The sequence below is a fragment of the Poecilia reticulata genome, chromosome 23, assembly GCF_904066995.2.
Source record: "Poecilia reticulata chromosome 23, P_reticulata-male-v2, whole genome shotgun sequence".
Classification (NCBI taxonomy): Eukaryota; Metazoa; Chordata; class Actinopteri; order Cyprinodontiformes; family Poeciliidae; genus Poecilia; species Poecilia reticulata.
Window position 1 is genome coordinate 10,640,066 of NC_088852.1, and position 26,195 is coordinate 10,666,260.

Here is a 26,195-nt window from a genome sequence, read left to right on the forward strand (position 1 = left end):
TGAATGATTTAAATGTTTCATGCCCCTTAAAACAACAAATCTGTAGTTTATTCTTACAAATAAAAATCAAACTGAAACGTGGTACATTAAATTTGTATCTATAGAAATGCAACTGTGTAATTGCGAAGCGAAATGCCAGATCAAATTCTAAATGTATTCTTAAATATTGAATGTTTTTGAAAGGCATTGATGATAACGTTGCACTTGCAGAATACTCTGAAGATGTGGACACTCGCATCCTAAACATCGAAAGAGATGGGAGTGTACTTTACTCTTGGAAGGTAAGCTCACTGCCAGTCACATGTGAGAACTTTTATAATGTCACATATAAGATTAACTTTATGTTGGTGCCATTTAAAAGGCTTTTTCTTTCCATTCGCTGGTATTTTAGCAACACACCTGCCCAGTTATATTAAAGTAGATTTCCTGGATGATAACTCTCATAACGCATGTAATATTGAAGATATTTGTCATTTGAAGAGTCTAATAGTGTATAATTATTATTACGCATCAGAAATCATTCTACATCGATGTATTATTAATGTAGTTCACTCATAAAAAGGTATTCTTATATGATGATGGCTTTAAGGCTGCTTCATCCTGTGGTGAATCTATCATGAGTGAAAAATTTAAATTCAAGGTTTTCCTATGCGTCTGCAATCCTTCCTCAAGTTGGAGCTATCAAAAAAAAAAAACCCTCTCTCTTCATTCTGCTATGAATCAGCTCGACACTTTTGGGTGTTTTTGGAATCGTTTCTAGAATTGGAAACCAATTTGGTACGATTTGATACGAAACCAATTTGGCTCTTTTGGTACGAGGTATGAATGTTTAATGATGGACCCCCTGAAGAATGTGTTGCTCTTGGAGTTTGAAGGGTGTGAATGACTGTCAGGTCTTTTCAGGGTCATAGTTGAAAGGGATCGTGATCGTCCCCCCCCATATCTAGTGTGATTGCACATTACTTTTTATATCAGACTTTTTATTATATTAAAACAAAACAAAAAATGTTAGCAAATGTAAATGTCATGTTAGCAATGTCTTTTAATCCCATTCAGTTCATGTCCTGTATGACAAGTAGAGCTACTTGCTTCAGGCAGATTAGGAGTATTAACCACATATTGGCACAGGAAATGTGCTGAGCTTAAAATAAAGCAAATTAACGCAAAATATATTTCACAAAAGCAGCATTAATGGATTAAAAAATTGTTTTAGCTGAAGGAAGTTTGAGAATATCCTAATGAATTTGAATTTAAAAATAATAAAGTCTTGCAGCTTGTTTTTTTGTTGTTTTTTTTTTATAACCTCCAGGAGTTGTACAATTAAAATTTTAGAGGGAATTTTGCTGAACCGTCCACTCTGAAAGAGGCAAGCTAAATCTCTCAGAAATGTTTTCCGCTCATTAGTAATCTAGAAGGTCTAATTTTCAGATTTTTAGTTTAGAGTCAACCTGATGACTCTTCACAGGTTGATGGAAGCAATTATTTCAGATCATTGCCGCCCCCCCTCCCTCATTTGGCATTGCGCTAAACACCTGTCTGCTTCAGAAAAGGCAACCTGCCAACACTCGCTGCTTTTATAGAGGAAGCGACACTTCCTGATCAGCAGCACCTGGCTACTTATTAGACCCAAAATTCTTCAGAAAGGCTGGAATTAGTCATTCCTGGAATTGACAATTTCACCTTTTTAATACAATTCTGTGCTGTTCTTAAAAGGGAGCAACAGTCACCACAAGGATTGGGAAATATGACCCCAACACTAAACAGAACAAGGTACTAAGTTGCCATACACACACACACTTCTCCTTTATTTTCACTTTTATTCCACAACTGCACATCTGCACACTCAACTCTATGCCTTCTGCCCCGTCAGCTCCTCTACACGTTCGACAAACAGGTCTGCGTCAGCAGCTGCTCTCTGAACAAGGAGGAGACTCTACTAGGTGAGCTTCGGTCATGTACAAAATAAAAATCTTAACAATTGAACTCGGTTGTTGACCTCAAATAGAGTTTTAAAAAGTGTAACTTTACGATGTTAATAATGCAGGAACTGTGTTGGTTTAAAACTAAGGGAGAAACTCTTGCGTATTCTCCTTAGCCATGCCAAAAGGATAGTTAATGAATACAGATTTAGTGCGACTGTTTCTGCAGCATGACTTTGGCCTTTTTTTTTTAATGCTTTCAGCGGTCAGCTTGGCACAGAACACCAGTGGACAGGAGCGCCTCAAACCAAGTAACGCACCAGAGATGCTGTCTTCTATTTCAGCCCGTTAAATCATTTAAGTCCTGAATGAATTTGTGTTTTGATAGAAACATTTCTCCCATCATCCCCTGCCTGTCTAGTATCAAAGTGTCTGACTCTGCTGATCGAGATTCACCCCATAAACAACACCAAGGTGCTCAAGGCGGTGGACTGCAGAGTCAAAGTGCAGGTAGAGTTAAAGATGCGCGAGCCGTGTTCCCGTTCCCACCTCCTAAAATTTTATAGCAACGGCCTGAAATCAGGTCACGTTTCCCCACCCCCCCTATTTCAGATTTTAGAGCAAAAAAAAATTAAGGCTTTATAACAATACAAAATATTCGTACTTGTGTAAATGCAGCATTTCATATTATGACAAAAAAAAAAAGTAGTTTGCAGCCAGATGACAAAGAAAATGGCCAAACGGCAACAATAACAACATTTCTTGTGCAGTTATTGTTATTCTGGTATTAATCAAAGAAGCAAAAACATAAAATCACCACCATTAAACGTTGTCGTGGCAGAATCCGGCTGTGGGGAGACTTTTTATGAGCAGGGAAAGAAAAGCACATCAGGACTGACTTAAAGACGGAGGCGCAAACTACAGGGAAGAACATTTAATTTAGACATTTTAACTGGTCCAAATAATTATTGACTCTGACTTCAAACTCACGCCAAACCGTTCAAAATTAAGCGCTATTGCTGCATCTGACCACTAGTTGGCAGTCTTTCGCCCTCTCAGTTTTCAACCAGCATTAAAATGTTGGTTTTGGATAGTTTTCATCAAAATGTGCTCATCATCAAAGCTGTAATTTAGCTGTGTTGAATAGTAAAAACAAAAACGAACATATTCTTTGATATTGCTAGTTTAAATACGGTAATCGTGTTTGGAAAAAGGTTCACAGGATATTATTTTGTTCCAATTACCTCAACGACATCTTAGCCTGAAGTCAAGATTTCTCATGTTTTTTCTTTTTTATTTGAATTTATTAAATCTAATTAAATTGTTAAATCTAATTATATTGTTAAATCTTTCTTTTACATGCCACTCTACGCCTTTAATCGAGCTCGCGTGGAGATGTTTTATCATTTGAAGCTAAACTAATTTAGGATGCAGATTATCCAGGAGAAAAATCTCCACGCGTTCTTGAGGTGGATTACAGCCTTAATTATAAAGCCGTCTTTAAATCAACATTAAACCGTATTAGAATTAGGATACTACAAATGTACAAATGAGCATACTTGATTCATTGCTTTAACAAAAAAAAAAAACTAACATCTCAAATACCTGCTTCCTGCAGGTAATTCATGCAACAAATGGATACTTGGATGAATCAAGGCATGAAATAAGAAATAGGAATAAAGTTCTAATAAACGTCCAAATTAATCAAGTCATTATTTTTTAAGTCAAAATAATGTGGCTGTTTTTTTTAAAGTCTCCGCTGTTGGATATAAATGGTGTGTCTTCGAGTGCTTGCTTAATCAATATTAACGTGGGCTCTATGCTGGCTCCATTTAATCCGCGTCGTCGTTTCTTTCAGTTCCTCCATCAACAAACCGAGGTGAAATCAGCGCTGGAGAGCCATCTGCTGCTGTTTGCTGAAGATGGATGTCAGTGTTCTTTGCATCGTTTTCTGTTTAAATGCTCAGCTGCAAGCTACACGATGAAACCAAACAGAAAGTAAGGGGGGAAAAAAAACTCCCCAAAACTAACTGAGTTATCTTTGCATGATTGATGTTTCAGATGTGGATCTGTACCACGTGCTTCTGAGCAAACATGAAGGCTACAGAGTGGTAAGTTACAGATTCCTCTGCTTTCCTACATAAGGAGTTTGTTGGTTAGGGTTTGTTCAGATTTACATTCGGGATGCTCCCTGCTGATGAATTATGTGGATTTCGGCGCAGCTAAGACAGCACACGCTCAATGATTAATAAGGAAGCTCTTCGGAAAGCCTTTAGAGGCCGAGAGCAAAAGAACCCACCGTTTCGAAACCCGAGCCTAATGCGTTATCCTCCAGAGGAGATTGCAAATTGTGCAAATTTTAATTTTTTATTTTTTGCGTGAACCAGGTGATCTCAAATCCTGAGCGCATGTCCAGGACGGCGGAGAGGATCGTAGAGGACTTCTGCTGGGCCCAGTGGGACGGACACACACAAAGGCTCTATTGCCTCACGCGCAAGGTGGCGCCATACGAAAACACATCCATCTTCCTTCTCATTAAAGTGGCTGCAAATGACACGAGATTCTTCAAAAATTTGATTTGATTTGCAGGACAAGTTTGTGCTGAGATGCATCCAGTTTTACCCGAACCAAAGCTGTGACTCTGTGGTAGGGCCGTCGTTTGGTGTTCGAAACGATCAAAACTGCTGCATTATTGATCAAGCACGCAATGACGGTGACTTGTTTTATCACAGTTTGAGCTCGTTTTAAAGTTGCCTGCCAATGCGTTCCACACAGTCAGGTGGGTAAACCGTTGTTTGCACTGTGGAAAACCAATCTGTAATCAGTATCCAATTTGACCTTGAATGTTGACTTTGCACGCGTGTGTGTGTGCGTGTGTGTGCATGTGTGTGTGTGTCCAACAGATTTGTAAGTTTAGGTTTTGACCACTATCATGTGGAAAAACCTGAGCAGGAGCTCGTTAGGATGCAGGTGTTCACAAACCAAAACGGTAACATATTCACACTTCACACCTGTCTGTTTATACATATTCTTCTTTTGGTCAAAAAAAAAAAATGCATGTATAACATTTGTGTTTTTGTGTTTTATGTTTCTCGATGAAAATAAGAAAGTAAGTCTCTAATGTAGCTCAGTCAGAGCACACATGGTGAAGGGTTTTTATTACAACACCTGACCAAACTCCTTGAACTTTCCCCAGTTTTGTCATGATGGAACCACATACCTCTGTATGTGTAAAAAAAAAAGAGAGAGAGATTAAATAAATTAGTACAGGATTGTGAAGTGGAAGGGAAAAAAACTGTTTATCCATATTCCTAAAAGTGTTCCTGTTAAAGTACAACATAGACACAATGGGAAAGATTTGAGTGTCTATATGTGCAAATCTGGTAGAGATTTACACCAAACGGCTGACAGCTTTAATTATTGTCAGAAGTGATTCTACAAAGTACAATAATACAAAATGCTACACTTTTCTTGTTTATATATATATCTTAAAAGCACAAAATTGATTTTTCCTTCGACTTCAGAATCGCGTAAAATCCCAACAGAGTTGAAGATTGCTTTTCATGACAAAATGTGAATAAGTTCAACGGGTCTGGATTGTTTTGCAGGGCGCCGTGCATGTGAAATTAAACAAGATGGCAAATTTGACCACAGAGGATCGGAAAATCATCACTTTTATCATGTTCTGATAAATAAACGAGGCATTCGCTCCAGTAAAACGCGATTAAAAAAAAAAAAAAAAAAAAACACCATATCAGATCAATAGGACAAGAATACTTAGACCTTGATTTGTTTGGACATATTCATAATAAGCCTCTGTTTAAAATATTTGTCTTATTTGTCTAATTTAGGCAATGTTTATCTAATACTGAGACTTGTGTGTGTAATAAAAAACCCCAAAAAGTAAAAAAATGTAAAATGAAGACAGCACAGAAAAATGTTGGAATATTCTCTCTGTAGTTTTTGTTTTACAAGACAAGCAGTTATATGTTCACCAAAAATGAAGACATTTTAGATGTCTGTTGAAATGCAAACAAAGGGCAGAAGATGGAACAAAAACGATGTTCCATCAGCATGTAGAAGTCTGGAACATTTTTGTTATTGAATTACCCTGCCATTTCAGAGTTTTGCATATTTAGTTGACTTCATTTATGCAAAAAATGCATTCATAATCAAATAATGGCAGAAGCATCTAGTGGTAATCCCTTAAATATTTTCATGGGTAGATGGATAACATGATAATGAATAAAACAAAAAAAACTTCCCCTTAGAGTATTCTCATTTTCCCAAAACTTATCGTATATACACTTGGAAAACACTTAAAATACTAAGAACATTTTTATATTGATCAGATGTTAGACAGTGCATTATCATGCACCGTTTTGAGGAAATAATTTATTCACGAGGAGCGAATAGTATCGAAACTACAAAACAAATGTGCAAAAAAAAAAAAAAAAAAAAAAAAAAAGAAACAGAGACTTACCTGGGTGTCCGATTTATGCGTTGGGCTGTCGGGTGTCTGCTTTTGGAATCCAAATCAGAAACTTTACATTCTTCTTCTTGGCCTTTTCAGTAAGTCTAATTAATCGTGCGCACATACACAGAGGGATTTAATTACAATTAAAGTAGATCATTTATAATCCATGACTCCTAAACCTCTCCGTTTCTCGGCTCCGTCTTTTCAGGAAGCATGTGCGTTTGCTACAGCCACCCGCTGACGGACAAACAGGAACTGACCTACGTCGTGGTTTTAGTTCACAAAGGTGAGCACGCCCTCCCACCCCCACCTCACCGCTCTGCTCGGCTCACCGTGTATATATTCCTGCTTTCTGGACTCGTCTCAACATTTGGTTCCGCTCACTCCCTGCAGATTGCAGCAAGAGGTTCAGAGTGTCCCTCGGAAACGACGCGCTGAATTCGGGCCGGCTTCATCCGCTCTTCATCCCCATAGGTCACCCACCGCACACACAGAAGCGCATCATAAGCCAACACCAGAACACGTTTTAAGTTTGTAACTTTGACTGCGAAGGAGTGGGAGGACTGTGTTATTTTCAACTGCATCAGTATGAGCTGCTGTCTAGTGGTGTCCAATAAACGTCTCTGTTGCGGAACGTGCTCTCTTGACGGTGATGCTGTGTTATACCTTCACATGCAGGCTACTACATCCTGGTGTATCTGCAGGGGTGTTTCCTGCACTGCATCAACACCAGGCAGCAGGAATTGCTGTGTCACTCCCTCTTCCTAACCGGTAACTCGCAATTCAAAGCCCAGCAGTGGCCGCGCTGGACTTTCAAGGTTGTTTTGGCTTTTAACGTCCATGTCCGCTTTGTCAATTTTGAAAGGTCAGGATGTCAACTTAGGCGCGCAGCTTCAGTCAGACGCCCTCACCGTGATGCACAAGGATGATGAAAGCGGTGTTCGCCTTCTGGAGCTGGCAAGTGGGTCGATTCGCACCGCTGAGCTTAGCCCGGCTTACCTGCTGCAGATCCTGAGATCAGACGCGCGTGCCCGGTGAGTGCAATGCAAAACATTTTTTTTTTTCTTTTTTCTGGAAGTGCAGTAATGGTGACTTTGGTGCTTTAAATATAAATAGACAAGAGACACAAGAGCATAGGGACGGTGGAACATTGCTAGAAAAGAAGCAGCCGGGTGGAAACGGAGGGTTATTTTCCATTTGTTGGAGTTATTTTCGTGTGTACGCACTTCCTGAATTTTAAATACATTTGACTCCAACCGCAAAGTTTGGAAGCAGACAGCCCGGGAAGAGCCATCTGACTCTAAAGTCGTTCTGTCTTCTGATTTCATTAGGTTTTCCGCTTTACTGAAAACACAATGCTTTTCAGAAATAAAGCAAAGGCATTCACACTTTCACTCATTCTGTCAAGTTACAACTCAAGTTGGCTGGAGAGTGTCGGCAAACATTTCATTTTTTCCGTCTTTCCCCCACATTCTCAATTAGAGTTCGGTCTAGACTTTGACTAGGCCAGTCACTATCCTACAGTTTAAAAAAAAGACGAAAAACTTTTGAAGCTTTTAACTGGATTTCTTTATAGATTGACCTGTAATTAGCTCTATCCACGCTCAAAATCACCTCTTACCCCCTTCGTTGTTTCTGTAGCAACCGTATGTCAGGATGCCATGTTTAGTGGTATGGTCTCTATTTACAACTATAAGTCTGTGATTTCTAAAGGTAATTAATTTCATAGGGATATCTCAGGAAATATTTTTACACCACACCCTATTTAGATAAAAAAAGAAAATGACCGATTTTCTCCTTTGCGTATCGAAAGGCCCTCTAACTACTAACACCAACTGTTGGCCTCTTCATCTGCGTCCGCTCACGTTAAAGGCACATGTCATGCTTTTCCCACCTATGTCCAAGGTGTCCCAGCGGTCGGACCGACCCCCGTCGCCTGGCTGCCCTCCACTGCCTGCTGGTTTTCCTGGGAGACGACCCGAAGCTGGAGCTGAAGGTGCACAAGCAGACAGTTATAATGAAGTGTGTGGACAAAGATATTGACCTTTAAAGTCCAAAGGCGCAGAGCTCACGCTCACATTTGGCTGTGCGTTTCGATATTATCTGTCGAGTGCAAAAAAAAAAAAAAGAAGGAAAATCAAGAAAGGCGAAGCCATTGATTGTTGCCAAGTTTTGAAAAAAAAAAACAACAAAAAAAAAACACGAGATCAATCTGCTCTCCTTGAAGCAGAGAAGAGGAGAAAGAAGGAAAGAGAATGCATACACTTAGGTTGCTTTCACGCACATCTACCTCTAGGAAAATTGATTTCATAAGAATAATTCATAGGGCAAAACTTCTCTGTTTGTGCAATTCCGCGGAAATGCTGTAGGTGTCAACCTTGAGTTGGGGAAAGAAAGGCAGGAGGAACATAAACGTTTAACTGAAGTTGTGATTAAACCGGTGAGAAGATAAGTGGGCAGAGTCAACGGCAGAAATTAATGGTTTGATATTTGGTTTGGACACTGTGCTGAGTACGACTAAGACTTTATTAGTATTAGATCTAAAACGGGATGTTCCAGCTGCCCTTATAGATGAAATAAATGATTTCTTTAAAGGTTAAATGACTCACCAGCTTCATTAGGGCACCTAACAATAGAAATTGGGACGCTCCGCATCGCACTTGTTTTTATGGGGGGGGGGGGGCGGCTTTCAGTACAGTAGCACCTTTATCAAACGTGATTGTGTGTTCATGTTTTTGTCTCTGTTCAGATGATTTTGTAGCTTCAGGGAAACGCTGTGCGATTCGACCCAAATTGACACGTGGCAAAAATCTGTTTGTTCAAAGCACCTAGCTGAGATGCAACTATTGGGAAGGCTACTCTGAAAGTTGTTAGAATTTCAAGTTTTTGTGGTGTAGATTATGAAACTAAAGAACAATAAAACCCTACAGGAGAACAGTTGAACTGACAAGATAAAGACATTTCTTTTTTTTTTGTTACAATAACAATAATGATGGTGGGAGTTTGCTGAAAATCTAAGAACACATCCAGCCTTGTCATATTTAATGTGGGAACACATTACCGTCATCGTCTAGCACGCTTATGGAGGAATCATTTTGGGACGGATTTGTCCACTTTGCAAAGCTGCACGGTCCAGAATCAAAAACACCAGGGAAACAAAGTGTTGCTTTATGTCAGGACACTGTATAGAATATTAAATTATGCACACTAATTGAAGTAATAACAGCAGTAGTGTTTTTATAATGTAAAAAGGCTATAAAGGATGTCAAGTAACCTATAAATGATGATTTCCTGCAGTATAAAACTGACCTTTGCTCTTATTTTTATGATAAGCTTACTCAGCTAGCTGCTACCACCAGCTTCCCTTTAATCCAAATGCCTGAGTTATCTATTTAATTTTTATTTTTATTTATGCAAGCTATGAAATATTTGCACAAAAACAAACTGCGCAGCCATTTCTACAAAGTCATAGAAGGTAAGGACTATTTTACTTCCTGTGCAGTTAACCGCCTTGCATCCATTTTTATTCCAGGTTGTCGAATGGCTGTGTGACGACATGAACACCTTTGAATCCTTCGATCAGATCCAAGAGTTCATTTTAGGTCAGTCAGCGTGAGCCTCCTGAGTGTGGCTTATTCTTCCCTTTTAGAGTCTTATTGGTGCACTCGCTCCCGTTTCTTTTCCTCCACCTCTTTCAGTCCATCACAACTCGAATGCTTACATCCAGTCTACACAAAGCTGAATTCTTTCATCAACTCTGTTTGGCTCTTAAATTTCTCCTCGCAAACCTGTGCCAAGCCGCCCACACAAATCAGGGCATTTAGAAAATAGATTTTTTTTTTTCTTCCCTCTCTCTCTTGAGACCTTGGAGACTTGCAGCGGGCTGAAAACAGACTGTAGATGATTAGGTTCTTGTAGAAAGCAAAAAGGATGAAGAAATGAAAACAGTAGCCAATTAAATAGAACATTCTGATGCATTTGTATTTATTAGTCTGTAATTAACAAAGATGTTACTATTCCGACTGAAAGGGGATGTCTATTAAATATAATTTTAGAAGTTTGTGCTCTTTAAGATAAAGATTTGGCAATAAGATTTATTAGTTGCATTGAAGTGTACATAAATGTAGACATACCTGCACCTCAAAGCTTTTTGTTGACAGCTTGTATCTGTGCTCTATATTTACACATTAATGTTTCTGTCATGCAGCGTCTTTGTTTAGAATCTGCTATAAGAAGTCTCTTGGCCTGGATAAAGTCCTACCTTATTCCTGTTTGTTTGAAAAAAAGGTACCACACACACTATTGCTTAAATGCATACTAGCAAATAACATGCAAACCTATATATATATAGGTGTTATGGCTCTCTGCGCAGGGTGCCAGTGCATCATGAGGCAGTAGATATGCTAAAGCTTGGGGTTAAACTAAAGGGACCAATTCTTTTTCATTGAAAATCTTTACATAAAAAACCTGAAATGGTCAAGCATGAACTAGTTTATCCTACTCTACATAGAAAGATAATCTGTGTCATAGAAATGTGTGGTGTTTACTTTTAGTGTGGTTTGGGGTTTTGTTTCAGGAAGTCCCAGCCTGCCTGTTGGAGCTCCCTGGTGTTTTGTGTACCACAGAGCTGCACATTGTGCCTGATTTTAAGGGAAAGGTATAAAAAAAACCACACACACTTTTTAATGCATTTAAATGAGCGCTATTCGTTAAGCTAAAAATGTTTCAAATCATCACTGGGCAGTTAGCATCTTTGCTAACTGACTGTAGCAAGTCACTTAAATGTTAAGCTATGCCAGTTAGGCTAGTTATGAGCCGCTAGCTATGAGCTGATAGCCTGACTATTTAGCAAGCCAATATCAGCTTAGTGGCAACTATAAGCAATGAATTGTTTTTTCTAAAGCACCGTTTTAAATTCTTCAGACAAAAATAAAACGATAAATACTGCAGGTAATTAATTCCTGTTAGAATCAATATGTTATTGTCTCAGTAGCAGGATATTTGTTTGCATATTTTCGTGTTTCATATTTGCGCTGTAGACAAAACCTTGGTGTTTTCCTCAAGAGCTGCATGCGGTCCTTGTCCTTCGCCAACCTTAAAAAACACACACCGATTCGCTGCATTTTCAACGGTGGACATAAAAAACTATTTGACATCTGCTTGTGTTTCCGTTTATATGCAGCTAATTTGCAAATTATCCTCACTCTGGTTTGTCCTTGCTTGTTTGTTTCCGCGTACCGCTGCGCAGGCCGCGCGGCTCCAAGGTTTCTGGGCAGAGCTGCAGTGGAACACAGAGAGGACGAAATGTTTGAACGCCGCTTCCAACCCAAGATACAGAACCTCACACATCCGGGCCGACTGGGATAAATTGGTGAGTGGCTATGCTTTTGTCTGTGTGCGAATAAAGCAAAAACCTTTCATGCATATAAATTACTGTAAATCACTTTTGACTCATCATGTCCATTCTAAAAACGGCCAGCTAATGTGGAGGTGTCTTTTTCTGGATGTCCTTGTCAGCATACCTGTGGGTATAGTCCAACAGTGTGAGTGTACTTTCATCCCTCCCATGATGATGATGATGATGGTGGTGGTGTTGTTGTTGTTTCAGCGGTCCGAGAGCAAAGCCTCCAGCCATGTGAATCACTTGGAGAACACAAAGAAGTAGGTCTGCCTCCCACTGGAGCTCTGTTAAGAAATATGTTCCGAACTCGCAGACCTGAAGCAGGGGGGAGGAACTGCATCGCTGCTTTTCTACATTATCTGTATGAAATCTTACTAATAAAAAGGCAGTAAATGTAAACCTCAGAAGACTGATGTCTAGAAGCTCGTGGTAGTTTTTAACCTCGTCCTAGATTTGATGAAATCCGGTAGCTAAAAATAAGAAGATATAAAAGTGTTATTTCAAAAAATGGTATTCAAAAAAACATTGACCTATTTACAAAAGTAACTCATACAAATTTGATCTAGTATTTCAGTATTATATTTACCACTTAGTAGTTATCAGCCAATAAAGTACTGGAATAATGGGCAGTAACAATTGCAGTGGTAAAACTGTAACAATGGCGTTATTTGCTGTTATTTCATATAATTAATCAAGTTCTGTAGCCAGACGCCTAACAGATTGTTTCTAGCTACTGCAGCTTTAAATTGAAGTTTTTTTATGGGTTTTTTTTTTTTTTTAGAGTAATGGGTGTTGTCGCTTTAGTTTTCACAAGATCTTCTGCGTTTTTTGTTGTTTTTCTGGTCTGGCATAGCAGAAGAGAAACGTCTTGTGGTTTTCAAAACCGCTAAATGACACTTCTAAATTCTTGCCTTTACCTTAATATACAGCCACCACTTTTATTTCCCATCACCACAATTTATTTATTTTTTGTTTTATGTAGTGTTGCTGGATTTCTTTTAAGGGTGCGGTGTTTTTGACTTAGATTTATTATCATTGTACAGTAAGCAGTACAATAAGATTAAGAGCACGGTTCTAGTTCAGCCCCCAACTCTTTGCTGCTTCCTCCCAATTATTTAAACCTTGAACATTTCCCTCGCTCCTTTACAATTTGGCACTTCACACAGTCTTTGAAGCGGCAGCATGATGCATGTAGTGCTGACTAAAAGCAAAGTACAAGAGGATAATGATGCATCCCTGATGTAGTTCAAGTGCTCCTCAGTCTGTTCTTGTCTGCTGGCTCATAAACATGCTTCACTCGGCTGCGGATAGTGATATGAAGATACTGTGCCTTGTTGAAGTGCATCCCAACCTCTTTTTAATTCTTCAAGTAAAACCCCAAACTGAAATGTACTCCGTTAAAAGTTGATTTTTGCAGCCAGTCGTAGATCATCTCAATATTTTCACGTATTTTGCTCCTTCCACCTAATTTTATTGTAGAAACAACAAATATGATGCTGTGGTAACTTTAGACTCTCGGCTGTAAATGATGAAGCAGTTTGGTGGACAGACACCTCAGTGCTGCACTAATTGATGTCAAATTTGCTGAAAATTAAACAAAACATAAAAACCTTTAATAAATTTTTTCCTCATGTCTGAACTGGATTACACCTCCATAGTTTCAGCTTTTTTTTTTTTTTTTTTTTCTTTTGAGGCAGTGCAGCTTCGTATTTCACTGTTCTGAGAAAATAAAAGAAATTCCAACTTGAGGTCATGTTTTTTTCATCAAGCGTCTCTCTTCTTGTTTCCAGGGTTCTTTCAGTGGTTGACACCTGGTGCCTCGGTAAGCCAAACCAAAGTGAGCGCTCGCGTTCACTTGCAAACAAAATCCCCTGGAAGGCAACGCAACATTTGCACGGCGCGTGATGCAACAAAACCCCACGTCGTACATAATGCAACGCCAAACGCTGCGCGAGTGCGTTAGTGCGTCGTGCCCAGAGGACAGCTCACGCTGAGGCCGATTCATTTTGGAGGGGAGAGTTGAGAAGGAGGGAATTTAGAAGAGAAATAAATAAAGCGAAACAATGAGGAAGAATGTGAAACTTACATAACAGCGGGGAATAAGGTACTTTTCCTCTCCTCACTCTCTTCCAGCTTTCTGTCCCTCTCTCGTAGCTCGAATGCAGCTGCGATACGTCAACCTTAATGCAGGACCCTTTTTTGTTTTTTTGTTAAGGCCACAGAAGATTCAACATCCTGGATTCACTTGAAAAAGACATAATTGCACTTTTCCAAAAGCAGGGAGATTCTCTGGAAAGTGTAGAGAAAGGCACAAAACAAATAAATGTAAAAGATTGACATGCTGTTAATATTCTTAAAATAAGTTACTCTCTATTGATTTCTCCTTACAGTTGTGATACAGCACCATGTTTTGAATAAATCTGGAATCCAAGTGGCATGTTCTTGAAAAAGAAAAAGAGAAAAACAGCAGTCTAACATGTTAAAGTCTCTATTTCAAACATTTTTAAAGCACTATGTAACAGTAACTGCTTAACAAATTCCAATTTGTATTTACCCACTCAGTCCCCACTCAACTTACTGGAGCCCCCGTACTCATTTCCCCTCGGACTGCTTTCTTAAATCGCGAGCAATTTCATCAAAACAGTCGATAATAAATTCAATAGAGGAGATTGGTTTATGAAGACTTCTATTCCGGCTGTCCTCTGCATCTTTCTTTGACGCACCAAAGAGAAAACTCTCTTCCCCAGGTTTTCTCTTTGCCACGTCCGTTTTAAGCCGAGCCCTCACACAGATATTCCTAATCCTGCCAAACCGGCCTTGATCTCCAAATCTACGAGATTAATGGGTAACCGTCTAAGTGACGACACTGCGCCCACTCGATGTCTGTAAACGCCGAGTGGGCGCCTTGGAGAAAACGGCGTCGATGCAATGTGAATGTCCCAAAGGTCATCATGAAGACCAACGGACAGACCGGATGGGTTAGGGAGGAAGTTTCGGAGATGTTTAAACCGAATTAATGCCATAAAATAATATCTCAAGTTCTGAATAAACTGGTGCTACACAAGTCTAAATGTACCACTCATTGTTAAGCATTGTGGTGGCAGAATCATGCTCTCATGATGTCTTTGACACGGAAAGGGGAACTTCTAAGAGCTGATGGAAAGAGAGGGTTAATCTACATTTACTAGTGCACAAAGTGTGAGTAACGTCATAAAAATCTATGATTTTATGTCATTCTAATTTATTTTGATGTAGCTGTCGCAGACATGCATATTGCAAATTAAACTGGATCTTTTGCTTGTTGGCCTGGCCGTGATGGAGCTATATATAGCCGTAGCATGTCAGGGTACAACATCAAAAAGCCTGCTTTCTGTGTGTGTGTGATCAAAGATGGTGTGTATTTGTGTATGCAAGAAAGTCCAAAGCATGGTAGATGAAGCATGGTCTGCTTTCATGAGACCAACATGAAAGGACTTGCACAGTTGGATTTCTGCCTTCTAATCCCTGACGTTAAGAGATGTATCTTTAAAGCAAAAAAAAATAAATTAATTAAAAATACACCAAATGAATCTTCTGATTAATAAGTCATCATCTCTTTTGTCTCATTAACTTGGCCAAAGGGCATTGCTTCCACCCCGCCTCCGAACTAATTTTTTACTGATAGCTTATTACTTGCAATAATATCAAATAAGCGTCAGCATCAGAAGTTACGTCAAAAACACATTTTTATATTTGCGTATTTTTTTTCCCTTCTGTAGATAAAAAGCTGGTGCCACTTTTTCAAGAAGAGGACCATCAACAAAGGGCGTTCATCGGCCTGGTGAGAAAACCCATCAAGGGCAACAAGATTGCACTCGCAATGTTAAAAAAAACAAAAAAAAAACACGTCAACAGTCCTCCCTGAAGTAAAAATATTATGCCACCATGCTATTTTAGGCAAAGGTGTACTTCCAAATTTCAGGATACATATTTCGGGAAGTTCTTTTCCTGTTTTGAAGACGGAACCAGGCGACCGGGGACGCATTTCTAAAAATGCCGTTCCTCTTTTTGGCGCCGATATCAAACGAAAATTGAGGAGGTGGTGAAGCAAACGGCTGCCTTTTAAAATATTAGAGTAAAGATATAATGTTAAGATGAAAGACAATGTGCTGCACAGTCGTTTAAACCTTAAAAAAGGTTTAGCATTAGCGATTGCACCGTGATAATGCCGCTGCATTCGTGTGATTTACTACCGATTTTAATATGACAAGGGTGCGAACCGCTAAAGCAATGTTAGTGACTCAGAAAAAAAAAATAGTGAATCCTTTGTAGGGTAGGGTTTTTATTTTAGCTAGAAGATCTATATTCTTCAATATTTATGACATTTTATTTTTTGATTTAGATTATATCTCCATTAGGCATTGATTTGCTTTAGCTACTACTAAGATATTTCAATTTACAAAATTAAATCCCAACATTTGTTTTCTTTTATCTCATGTTCTTTACATGTTAATTCGAATCCCAACGTGTCAATTTTCTCCCCAGTGTCGGAGACGGCACGAGAAATGTGCAGCAGCTTCACCCCCTTACAAAAGAACAGGTTGATATATAGATCACTGAAAATCCACAGTGTAATGCTGACAACCAGTTATTTCCCTCGCTACAGTCATCTGTTATAGTGAAGTTCCTGTTACGCTTCAAATGAATCGACTCTAACAAAAGAGGCATCTTAAGGTCCTTGTCCTGCTGGGTTTTTTTTTTCCCCCTTTCTTTTTTTTTTAAACCGTGCTGTGTTTGATGGACAATTTCATATCTTTGACTTTTCCCTCTGCTCAGCATAGTTTTTTAAAGAGCAGATAGCTTCAATTTAATAGAGTTCAGTTAAGCTATTCTTGGGATGACCCAGTCCTCTGATCTCACTCCATTTATTCCCTCCATTACTTGTCCTACTTACATCATCTTCAGCCTTTCAATCCGTTTCCTGAAACTTATTTGCCCCCCCTGCCAACATCCCCCTCCTCATCTTAGACTCTTTTAGCCTCTTTGTCCTTTCACGTTCACAGGTTCTCCCCCCCCCCCTCTCTCGTCCATTGAATTTGCTTTTGGAAATTGAAGGAAAACTCCATTGTGAACTCTATTTGACCCCAGAGCCGAGTGCTCTCAAATATCTGCATAAAGCATGCAAATATGTCTTAACTTCCTGGAAAAATAATGAGAGTGTGTGTGCATCTTGCATTTTTTGCAGACAGTCGACAAACTTCGAGAACATCTCAACAGATATCTGCCTCAACTGGGGAAGAAGAAGATCGACTCGCTGGTGGTCAACTATGTAGCCAAGCTGGTACATGCACTGAGCATGTTTTTTGTGTGTGTGTGTGTGTGTGTGTGTGGGTGGGTGTGTGCGCGCATGTGAGATGGCCAAAGATAAAGTGGTTTTGAAGTAGAAGTTATATTTATTTCAAATTCCCCCCCTTGCAGAAATGTTTGCGCAAAACTAATACTAATAATAATAATAAAAAGAAAACTCTTTGAAAAACTGCTGGGCTAGAATTTTTACAGTAGAGATGCTTTTATAGAGAAGCGTCAAGGAAGCTGGTCGGAGTTAATGGGGTAAGGGAGCTAAAGGCGGAATGATCCTGGATGACGATCCGGTGCAAATTACTGTTCACAGTTACTCTTCGTTTAAAGACACTGAGCTTCAGCGATTCCTTTTCAGCTTAAAAATGAAAAGAAAAGAGAAAAATGTAAGGGCTACGTCCGATTTCCCTTCCAATCACTATAATGAAATGTAAAATCAACTGAAGTTTAACGTCACCGTGTTGGGAAAGACTTTTACAATGCCCTGTAATTACCTTACGTTTTGTCTGTCATTTTCTAAACCTAACCACAATTCATTCAAGGTATGATAAGTTCACACTTCTAGTAGACCAAAAGTAATTGTGTCACAGAGGCAAAAGCACTTCCAGAGTCACTTTTCAGGGCTTAAGCTTGGCTTTGTCAGGGCTCCCTTGTGGCCAGTGGCCAGAGCTTTTAGCCTGACAAATACCCTACAGCCAGAAAGGTCTAAACATGGGCAGAGGTCAATGAGTAGGGAGTGAGGTGAGAAAACCAGGAGCTTAAGAGCAACATTAGGCAACTCTGTATGAATTTTGTATGATTCGTACTTAGCCTGGGTGATTTTTTAAGTATATAGAACCTTAGAGGTGGATTTTAAGTTCTATTTTTAGGATGAGTTTCCCAGGACCTGAAATGCAAAGTGCTTCTAGCATCTGTGGACTCAGACTTCACCAGACAATGGCATTTGAGAAATAGAGTACATTGTATTTTTTATATAACTATATAAATGTCTTTTTTTTTTTTTTTTTTTTTTTACATTCAGCATGCAGTAAGTTCCTCTCAGTTCTTTCACCTGACCATGAAACAGAGTTACGCAGAGTGTTTTAAAATGAGTTAAGCTTTAAAATTAATAACAAAAGTTGTGTTAAGACTGTTAAGAGTCTTACAAATAGTGTTATGCTTTGTGATTTTACATGTGTTGAACTAAAGAAATGTTCATTATGTGTAGACACAGCACAGGATTATCTTTAGGGGTTTATTTAAGTGGAACAATTGTCAGCATTTTTAAATTGAAGGTTTTAAAGTTACAGGTTCAAATCCCAAACTTTTTGCAGAGTTTATAAGTTTTCCTGCAGTTTGACAATAATCTTTCTGAATAACTTTTAGTTTTGAGTGTGTGTGCATGTACGTGTGTGTGTGTGTGTGTCTGGTTGCTTGTTCTATGTGTCTCTTATGATGTACTGTCATTTGTGTGTTCAGCAACGGGGAGTGGACTTCTAATGTCTACATTGGATATCTCTAAAAATGTGTATCTACAGTGCACAGTTTATGAAAACACACCAGAGTGTTTTTACAAAAAAATTTGATACTTATTCAAAAATGTAATGCTTTCCTAGCACAAATTTTGTTTTGCTTAATTGATGAGAAAGACGAGTTTTACCGAGTATGTGATAGATCAATGTGTTCACGCAAGAGCCTTCACTGACTGACTGCAGATGTCCGAAATAAGAGAAGCCAATTTAAAATACGACAGAAGAAAAATGGAAATGAAACACAGATATTTCTACACATAATAGAAATAGTCACAGGAAACGGGACTAAGTTGTGATTTCGTGAGCCGCCATGTCAAAGGTGTGAACCCAGTTGGATGCGGAGCGATGCGGAAACTGCGGTATAGTCCTCCAGTCAGTCCATTAGTATATGTCATCTCAGACATTGCCAGTCTTTTGATGCCGCGATGTTGGGCTGAACTGCAGCCGATAAATGAAGCCTCAAAAAGGCAGAGGAGGAACCTGCGAGTTTTTCAAGGCACCTTCCTGTCAGGGTTTCTACATTTGGCTTTAATTTGCATATTTTCTGAGGCGGCGGTTTCTTCAAAGCCGCTAAAGTCAACATCAGAGAGCTTAGAGTCAACACACATTCAGTGGAAGGCTATTTGTAATGGTGCGAACAGCTATTAAGAGGATTTATCTCAAGACACTTAAATGGTTTACATTTAAAACAAATGAATAAATGGAAGTGTTTTGACACCGTGCAAAATGCACTTCTCTTTAAGTTTTTTTTTTTAATGTTTTCTTATTTTGATGGATGGAACGCAGGAGATGCTTTCATTTGCATAACCAAGGAAAAGGAGACACCAACCCTTTTTGTCCTGCGTCTCACCGGGACCATTGGTTCTGTAAAGTCAGGTTTTAATATTCCACCGAGGTAAATCCCTCCATGGTTTCGAGGTGCTGAAAGTAGACATACGGCATATATCAATGCGGCGGTATAAATCAGGCCAAGGGTAAGGCTCGGATTGAATAGAAAGCAGAATGTGCCAGGTTTTGAGTCTTGCGGAGGTAAAATAGGAACAGAGAGGAGGAAGAAGAAATCCTCCCTTTGCTGCGACAGGGCTCATGGATTTTTAACCCCGCGCCTTCGACATCCTGCTGAACGGGAGCAAAAATAGGTACCTGTGTAATCGCTTTTGGCCTCGCTCCGGCTCAGACACACGAGGTGATTACTGGGCTTATCCAGCAGAGTGGAAGAGAGATGGAGACAGACTTATTCAAACAGAAACAGCCTTTTGGGGTCACTTTATTTTAAGCACAGTTGACAAACTTCGGGGCTTGTTCTGCAGTCGGGCTGAGTCACGGTTTAAAAAAAAAAAAAAGTACTCCTCTACAAATAAAGAGCATGTCCCCCTTTTTTGCTGGTGCTTATTTAGACTAATGGCTGCATTGACACAGGAGGATTGGGGGAGGACGGGGGGGGCTGAAATAGATTACAGCTTTTAAGACCCAGAGAAGTTTCAGCTCTGATAGATTACGGCTGCACTCGACATTATCGTCACCGATATTTATTATTTTCCCGCCCCAGATGCAACAAACAGCTCGGAAAGAGAATAACCTGCTAATTGCGGAGTATAAATTGCACACATATTTTACAGCAATGCAATTAAAAGGAAACTGGCCGCGACGTCCCGGCTTCTGTAAATGAGAAGTTGTTCTGTGGCGAAGGTTGGTGCATTTTGGCGCAGGAGGTTTACCGTTTAAGACAAACTGCTTAGCATAGATTTTAATTCATTACCGAGAGTCAAATCAGATTTATTCATTGTGAGGCTGCGACTGCTTGGGATGTTTTTTTCTCCTTTATGGCTTGAGAGTTTGTCTGTGATCAATGCCAGCAAGCGTTGTACTCACAGCATCATCCACACTTATTTGGTACCTTGGGTAAAGATGTGCAAATAATATTAAACTCGTATAGCAGAAGCATAATCTCAAACTGAATGTCAAAAAAAAAAAAAAAAAAAAAGCTAACATTTGAATTCAGATCTTTTTTGTGTGGAAATAATCGAAATTAATGACAGTTTATTCCAAAACAATTATAAAATAAACTGAACTGAAAGTATTTCCAAGAAAAACTTTATTTGTGATCATTTAGCTTCTTTTTTCTATGTAGTATAAGAACTCACATAACTATAAATGTGAAGTACAACAGAATACTTAATATCTAGCTGTGAGTTCACGTCTCATGATTTTTTTTGAAAAACTTCAACTTCCGTAGGGGAATTGGAGAGAAAGCTGTGAAAAGAAGAAAATGGGCCCGGAGAAACTTTTATTTTTTTTAATTTTTTTGGAGCTCATCTGTTACATAAGAGCAGCTAATTGAAACTTCCACCCTAAGGTCACAGGAGGATGTTGCCGCTGGCAAAAGGAACAGGTTTCCCACTGGTGTTCAGGATGTGGATGAGGCAGACTGTCTTCCTGTTATTGTTCGGGAGGCTGGCGCGTGGGGAGACAAGCTCACATGGTGAGCGTTACTCAGTGCAACGCTTTCAAAAGTAACCTGAGTAAATGCAAAATACCCTTTATGAAGGGATAAAGGCTATTAAAACCAACCCACATGGGAAAAGGAATTAAGCCCATCATTAAACAACAAATTAACTGTGATTAACCATATTTTTCTGGACTGTCGAGTTCAACCTGAGTTTGATACTTCAAGACCAGAATAATCAAGAAATGATACAAATAACACCTGTCTGAAAACATAAAGTTTAGTTAGCGGGCGTCGGTTCAAAATGATGGCGTTCTGTAAAGTTTCCAGGCGACTGATTTTGTCTGAGGGCAACATTTTATTGAAATCTAATGGAGCATGTCTTTGTCAAACCACTAAAATGTGTGTGTGTGTGTGTGTTTGTATTTAGCTGGAGCTCATCAGACACATGCTGGAATCAGCCTGGCTGAAGTACAAACTTGGGCCTCATGTGTTGTGCTTGTAAGTGGTCCAACTTCCTCTTTTGAAAACTTTGAACAGACTCAAATAGCGTTGCTGTGTTTACACGTGGAAGTTGTTGACTTCCACGTTTCCTTCCCATGTGTGAAAGTTGCATAATCCTCTCAATTCTTTTTTTTTTTTTTTTCTTTTTAATTTGCTATTTGGTGTCCAGGGCGACGAAGGGCGGCCCGGCCGAGTGGGCCGTATTTCACTTCATGCTTCGGATCCTGGAGTGCACCCAGAGCCTCTGCCTGCCTCTCCCACCTGGTACAATCCGGATCGCCGTTTTACTTGCTCTTCTAATCCCGTTTCTTGTGCGAGCCACAAAGAAAAAAACAAAAAAACACGTGTCCCCCCAGTGAGGCGAGACAGAATTGTGCATTAGCAGAACGCTGACGAAGCTCCGGGAGGACGGGAATGCATTTTCACTCATTTGAATTAATTTCACAGTGTTTGCCACATAATTCTTTCATTTTTTTTTCTTTTTTTTTTCCGTCACTCAGGAGTAAAACTTTAATTTTAAAATGAGGTCTCGGAAGGAGATGTTTCACAAATTTTGGCCCGCAATACATTGCATGAAATGCGTTCCACGACGTCGGCTTTACTCTGTGAATATTTCAGTCTCACCCCCACCACCCCCTTTCATTGTTTTCTCATTTCATCGGTTTGTTTCTCCAGGCTATCACACCCTGTTTGCTGTGTTTGCTGTTCGTTGCCTACCTCATCAAACCTTTCTACAGTACATTGACCACGGTTTCCTGCAGCTCACTGAAACCTTTGTGTCTCGTCTCATGACAGGTTTGTGTATAAATATGCATTTTTAAGGGGAGGGGGGTGAAAGTAGATCACCTGCGGTACTCAGAACAGTTTTGAAGTTAGCTTCTTTCAAGGATTTCCATTTGCAAACGTCCTCCGTTCTATCAAAAAGGCGTTTCTTTTAATGCCGTATTCATTCAATCAATGTCAGACGAAGCTCCATAACAAATTGCATCTTTGTGACACACAAACTGTTCAGTTACAATTTTCGCTTACCTTAATTTAATTCTTCCAAGGCAGTTTGTCATTCATAGAACTCATTTGATCTCTGGTTATTTTCAAAAGAAGCGTGAAAATAACCAGAGACAAACTCGTTTGATTCTTCAGAATACACACTCAAAGTTCAATCAAGTTCAGTTTAGTAAAATGTTTCCATTTTATGGAAGCCAAACTGATTGAGTCACTGACTTTTACGCTCTTCAAGCATGTGGCAATAGTGGAAAGGAAAGACCGACTTTAAACAAGGAAAAATCCTCTAGCAAATTCTGACTCTGTGAGAGACCCGCTTAATTAAAAATGTTAAAGTTTCTAGTGTTTACAGAGGAATGTATAACGTTTTAAGATGTCTCCTAAATATGAGTGACGGGTGGCGGAAAAGCCAGAATCTGATTCTAACGGAGAATAAACGAAGGTAACTCACAATTAGAGTGCTGGCAAAGGGGACTTTAAAGTTAATGTTCAACTATTTTTGGGATTTGATATTTTTGGGAAAAACACGGAATAAGCAAATAAAGAAAATACAGAATGCATGTCCAGCCTTCAAACATTTTTAATAGTAAAACATGTCTTTACCGAAAAAAAAAAGGTAGATAAATCCACAAAAAAGTCATCTATATGCCACAGGGATTTTTTTTTGTAACAGTGTTAATACCTCTTTATAAATTAAAAATGTGTAAAGGTTGAATAGCACAGCACAGATATCCAAGGATCTTGTTAAGAACTGTCATTAAGAGCCATGAGGAAGAGCTTTCTCTTTTTCTCTCTGTCTCTTAGCTGATGCCGAGAAGCAAAGAAATACAGCAGGGGGTTCAGGCAGTGGTTTAAAAAGTACAAACACTCGATAGACGTCAGATTCCTGCTGACTTGGGACAACGTGTTTGAACACTTAAAATGGGCGGCAACGGCCACAAGTCGAGCAAACAACGGCAAAAAGTCTATTAGAGAGACGGCAAGGATCCGAGTGAACAGCCTGTTGATCTTTTGCTTCTTCCTGTCAGACATCTGAACCTTCCTGACGCCTCTCACAAGCTTTAGGTAAAACACCAGCACCACAAGTTGAGCCGATATCGCTACGGCGACGTAGACCACCTCGGCTTGCGGTGTGATCATTTTGTTCCTACAGGACGTCTTGTCGGCGTCTTCGCTGTTCTTATCCGTCAGAGAAAGCACAGGTGGGAGAGGCAGCAGGGCCCCGAGTATCCACACACCGCAGAGTAAAACCCGCTGCCATGCTCGGGCCACTTTTTGCCACTTGGCATGATGAAGAATCTAGGAAGGGAAAAAAAAGCTTTAGATATCTACTTACACACAATATTCAGGGTGCATTTATTTTACTTATCTTCTGAAGTACAAGCAGTGTGGTTACCTATATTTCTCCAAGTACGACAGACTGAAAATAATTATTTCTTAGTTTTGCAGTAACAGCGCGTTAGCGCTGCTAAATATCTTCAACCTGTTGTCCGTTTTCCAACAACGGTAAAGTTTGGAGTTGCGTACCTGGTAGTAACGTTGAACGCTTATCAGCATCAGGATGTTGGAGCTGGAGGTGATGCAGAATAAGAAGATGAAAAAGAAAAGCTGACACAGTCCGTGCGCCAAATGGGGCCCGGTGGCAAAAACGGCCCCGGCGATCACCAAGCAGAACAGCGAGAGCAGGTCCGACAGAGCCAGGTTGAAGATGAGGCGCTTCGTCATGGAGGAGCCTCGCAGGTGGCTGCTGAGTTTCACGATCACGAGGACGTTGGTCGGGATTCCCAGAAGGCAGCTGAGCACAGCGATCACGGCGGCGGCGACGTACGACGGATGACTGAAGAACAGAGACGTTCCAGAGGTGGAGTGGTTGGCGTTAGAGAAGGTTTCAGTGACACATTCCATTGTGGAAGAGAAATGAAAGGTAGAAGCTACAGAGCTGTGTCTGTTGTCAGGCTACAGTTGAGCGAATGCGTCGTTCGTCTAAGAAGGGCATTAACTTATTCTGCAGAAGGTGTCGCACTAGTGGTTTGTGGTCTTGCTATGTAATTCATGACAGCATTATTGATTACAGGGGCTTAACTTTGGTTATGCAACCACAGTTTGCAAAAGACACAGAATTACTTTACTGTCACAACACCGAAGGTTTTCTTTAGAACTAGAACGAGCTTCAGGTGATGATACTGGTACCTCAGGTACAAATAGTCATGTTGAAATCGTCTTTTCATCGTTCCCAAGTTGTTACCTTTGACGTTAGAAGCCAACAATACCTAATCTGGGGGAGTATGTTATCGTCGTTGTCCAGTTGAGAGCTGTTCTTTCAGAAAGATGGTGAGATGCTCAACAGCGAGGAGATCTTTACAAGTTTTTAAATGTCTAAGTTTCTGGTGTCTTCATGTTTGCACGACTTCTGACTGTTGTCTTATTGTGGTTTAATCTCAGTATGAAGAAAACTTACAGGTGTTGCTGAGATATTTCCGTTTCATTCAGTTTGTCAGTTTACTAAAACTTGTACTTTCACATCAGCAGGTTTTTCTCTTGTTGACACTCTAAACACCTGTTGATGCTTCGGTCAACCACAGCCACCTGGCTTATTCTACTTTTTGAATTTCCTCTGAAAACCAAGAGACCCATCTAAGCAGATGACCACAAAAGCAGGTCTTGTTGAAAGGCACGCTGTAAGATATACATATTTAAGAAAACTAAAAACTATTAAATTAAATCCCTTTTTGTGCACACTTGTTTACGTATCATTCACCAACCTGATCCAGAACTTTAACTCGAGTTAAATTATATTTGTGAGTCTTCCTGTTTTCTTTTGCCAAACTTTGATGCCTACCAGCTGATGAAGCAATGTGCAACAGCTTTAAAAGCTGTTGCACCTGATGCCCTCCACTTAGCCACACTATGCGCAATTCAGACTATAACAGTACACAGTATGTTCTGTCGCATAAACACTGAAAAGCAGCAGACATTCCCAAAAGCCGAGCATTTCCCATTAAACTTTCACTACATTCTGGCGAGTGTTGCTGTTAGTTAAATAGTGCAACCTCATTGTAGTGCCAAAACCTTCGAACAGCCTTTGTAACCCTTTTCAGACTAACAGTAACTTCTTTCTCATTCGTTCATTTGTTGGTTTTTTGTCCTGTTTCGTGTTGTAATTTTAAGAAGTGGTATAATTTAAAAAGAGTTGCTCTGTTTTTGTCGTCCTTGCGAAATTCGTCGTCCGCACTAGTGCATCACTTGAAGACTTTGAAGTCTTCGGGGCTCCTGTGCTTCAACGTTCCTCTGGGATTAATCAGATATCCGTGTATCAATTGGATCCACCATTTACTTTCTGGTAATTGGTTGTTCAGGTGTGATCCTTCTACTTCTAATCACCAGGAATAACCCCAGAGGACGGGTCTTCCTTGAGGCTGGGCGCAGACCTCGAACTACTTTGATTTATTTTCCCCCATATTTTACATAATTTGAGATGAAACAAAAAGTCTCGTTGCCGGCAGGTTGAAAAGGAGAAGGCAATGCAGTTGTGACAAATTCCTGCAGTGAGAATGTTTAAGGAATATTAGTTATCATTTGTGCTTTCATTGCAGGGTCG

General features: G+C 39.8%; 2 protein-coding genes across 7 annotated transcripts in view; one reads left to right on the forward strand and one right to left on the reverse strand.

Annotated features, from left to right (window-relative positions):
- gsap (gamma-secretase activating protein) overlaps positions 1 to 26,195 on the forward strand; it is a 30,595-nt gene that overhangs the window by 871 nt on the left and 3,529 nt on the right. Inside the window, exons 2-28 of one of the 2 annotated variants that reach the window (XM_008400973.3) lie at positions 211 to 281; positions 1,714 to 1,770; positions 1,871 to 1,940; positions 2,183 to 2,230; positions 2,341 to 2,429; positions 3,778 to 3,847; positions 3,981 to 4,030; positions 4,307 to 4,417; positions 4,509 to 4,565; positions 4,652 to 4,698; positions 4,823 to 4,908; positions 6,605 to 6,682; positions 6,790 to 6,870; positions 7,075 to 7,167; positions 7,262 to 7,430; positions 8,302 to 8,392; positions 9,929 to 9,998; positions 10,604 to 10,683; positions 10,973 to 11,053; positions 11,645 to 11,767; positions 12,005 to 12,057; positions 13,588 to 13,619; positions 15,556 to 15,617; positions 17,022 to 17,117; positions 21,522 to 21,592; positions 21,765 to 21,859; positions 22,271 to 22,390. In XM_008400973.3, coding sequence (XP_008399195.1) covers positions 211 to 281; positions 1,714 to 1,770; positions 1,871 to 1,940; positions 2,183 to 2,230; positions 2,341 to 2,429; positions 3,778 to 3,847; positions 3,981 to 4,030; positions 4,307 to 4,417; positions 4,509 to 4,565; positions 4,652 to 4,698; positions 4,823 to 4,908; positions 6,605 to 6,682; positions 6,790 to 6,870; positions 7,075 to 7,167; positions 7,262 to 7,430; positions 8,302 to 8,392; positions 9,929 to 9,998; positions 10,604 to 10,683; positions 10,973 to 11,053; positions 11,645 to 11,767; positions 12,005 to 12,057; positions 13,588 to 13,619; positions 15,556 to 15,617; positions 17,022 to 17,117; positions 21,522 to 21,592; positions 21,765 to 21,859; positions 22,271 to 22,390 — 2,151 coding nt within the window. The remainder of the gene's footprint in view (positions 1 to 210; positions 282 to 1,713; positions 1,771 to 1,870; positions 1,941 to 2,182; positions 2,231 to 2,340; positions 2,430 to 3,777; positions 3,848 to 3,980; positions 4,031 to 4,306; positions 4,418 to 4,508; positions 4,566 to 4,651; positions 4,699 to 4,822; positions 4,909 to 6,604; positions 6,683 to 6,789; positions 6,871 to 7,074; positions 7,168 to 7,261; positions 7,431 to 8,301; positions 8,393 to 9,928; positions 9,999 to 10,603; positions 10,684 to 10,972; positions 11,054 to 11,644; positions 11,768 to 12,004; positions 12,058 to 13,587; positions 13,620 to 15,555; positions 15,618 to 17,021; positions 17,118 to 21,521; positions 21,593 to 21,764; positions 21,860 to 22,270; positions 22,391 to 26,195) is intronic. The other variant, XM_081604214.1, reaches the window with a different exon arrangement.
- Positions 12,096 to 26,195, reverse strand: part of ccdc146 (coiled-coil domain containing 146) — a 73,946-nt gene continuing 59,846 nt past the window's right edge. For 2 of the 5 annotated variants that reach the window (XM_081604211.1, XM_081604212.1), the window contains exons 25-26: positions 24,125 to 24,434; positions 23,655 to 23,896 (exon numbers count right to left, since the gene is read on the reverse strand). In XM_081604211.1, the coding sequence (XP_081460337.1) occupies positions 23,778 to 23,896; positions 24,125 to 24,434 (429 nt within the window). In that variant the 3' untranslated portion in view covers positions 23,655 to 23,777. Of the gene's footprint in view, positions 12,113 to 12,184; positions 12,268 to 13,883; positions 14,239 to 23,654; positions 23,897 to 24,124; positions 24,435 to 26,195 lie in introns of those variants that run through there. The other 3 variants (XR_532743.3, XR_014086136.1, XM_081604213.1) reach the window with 3 other exon arrangements.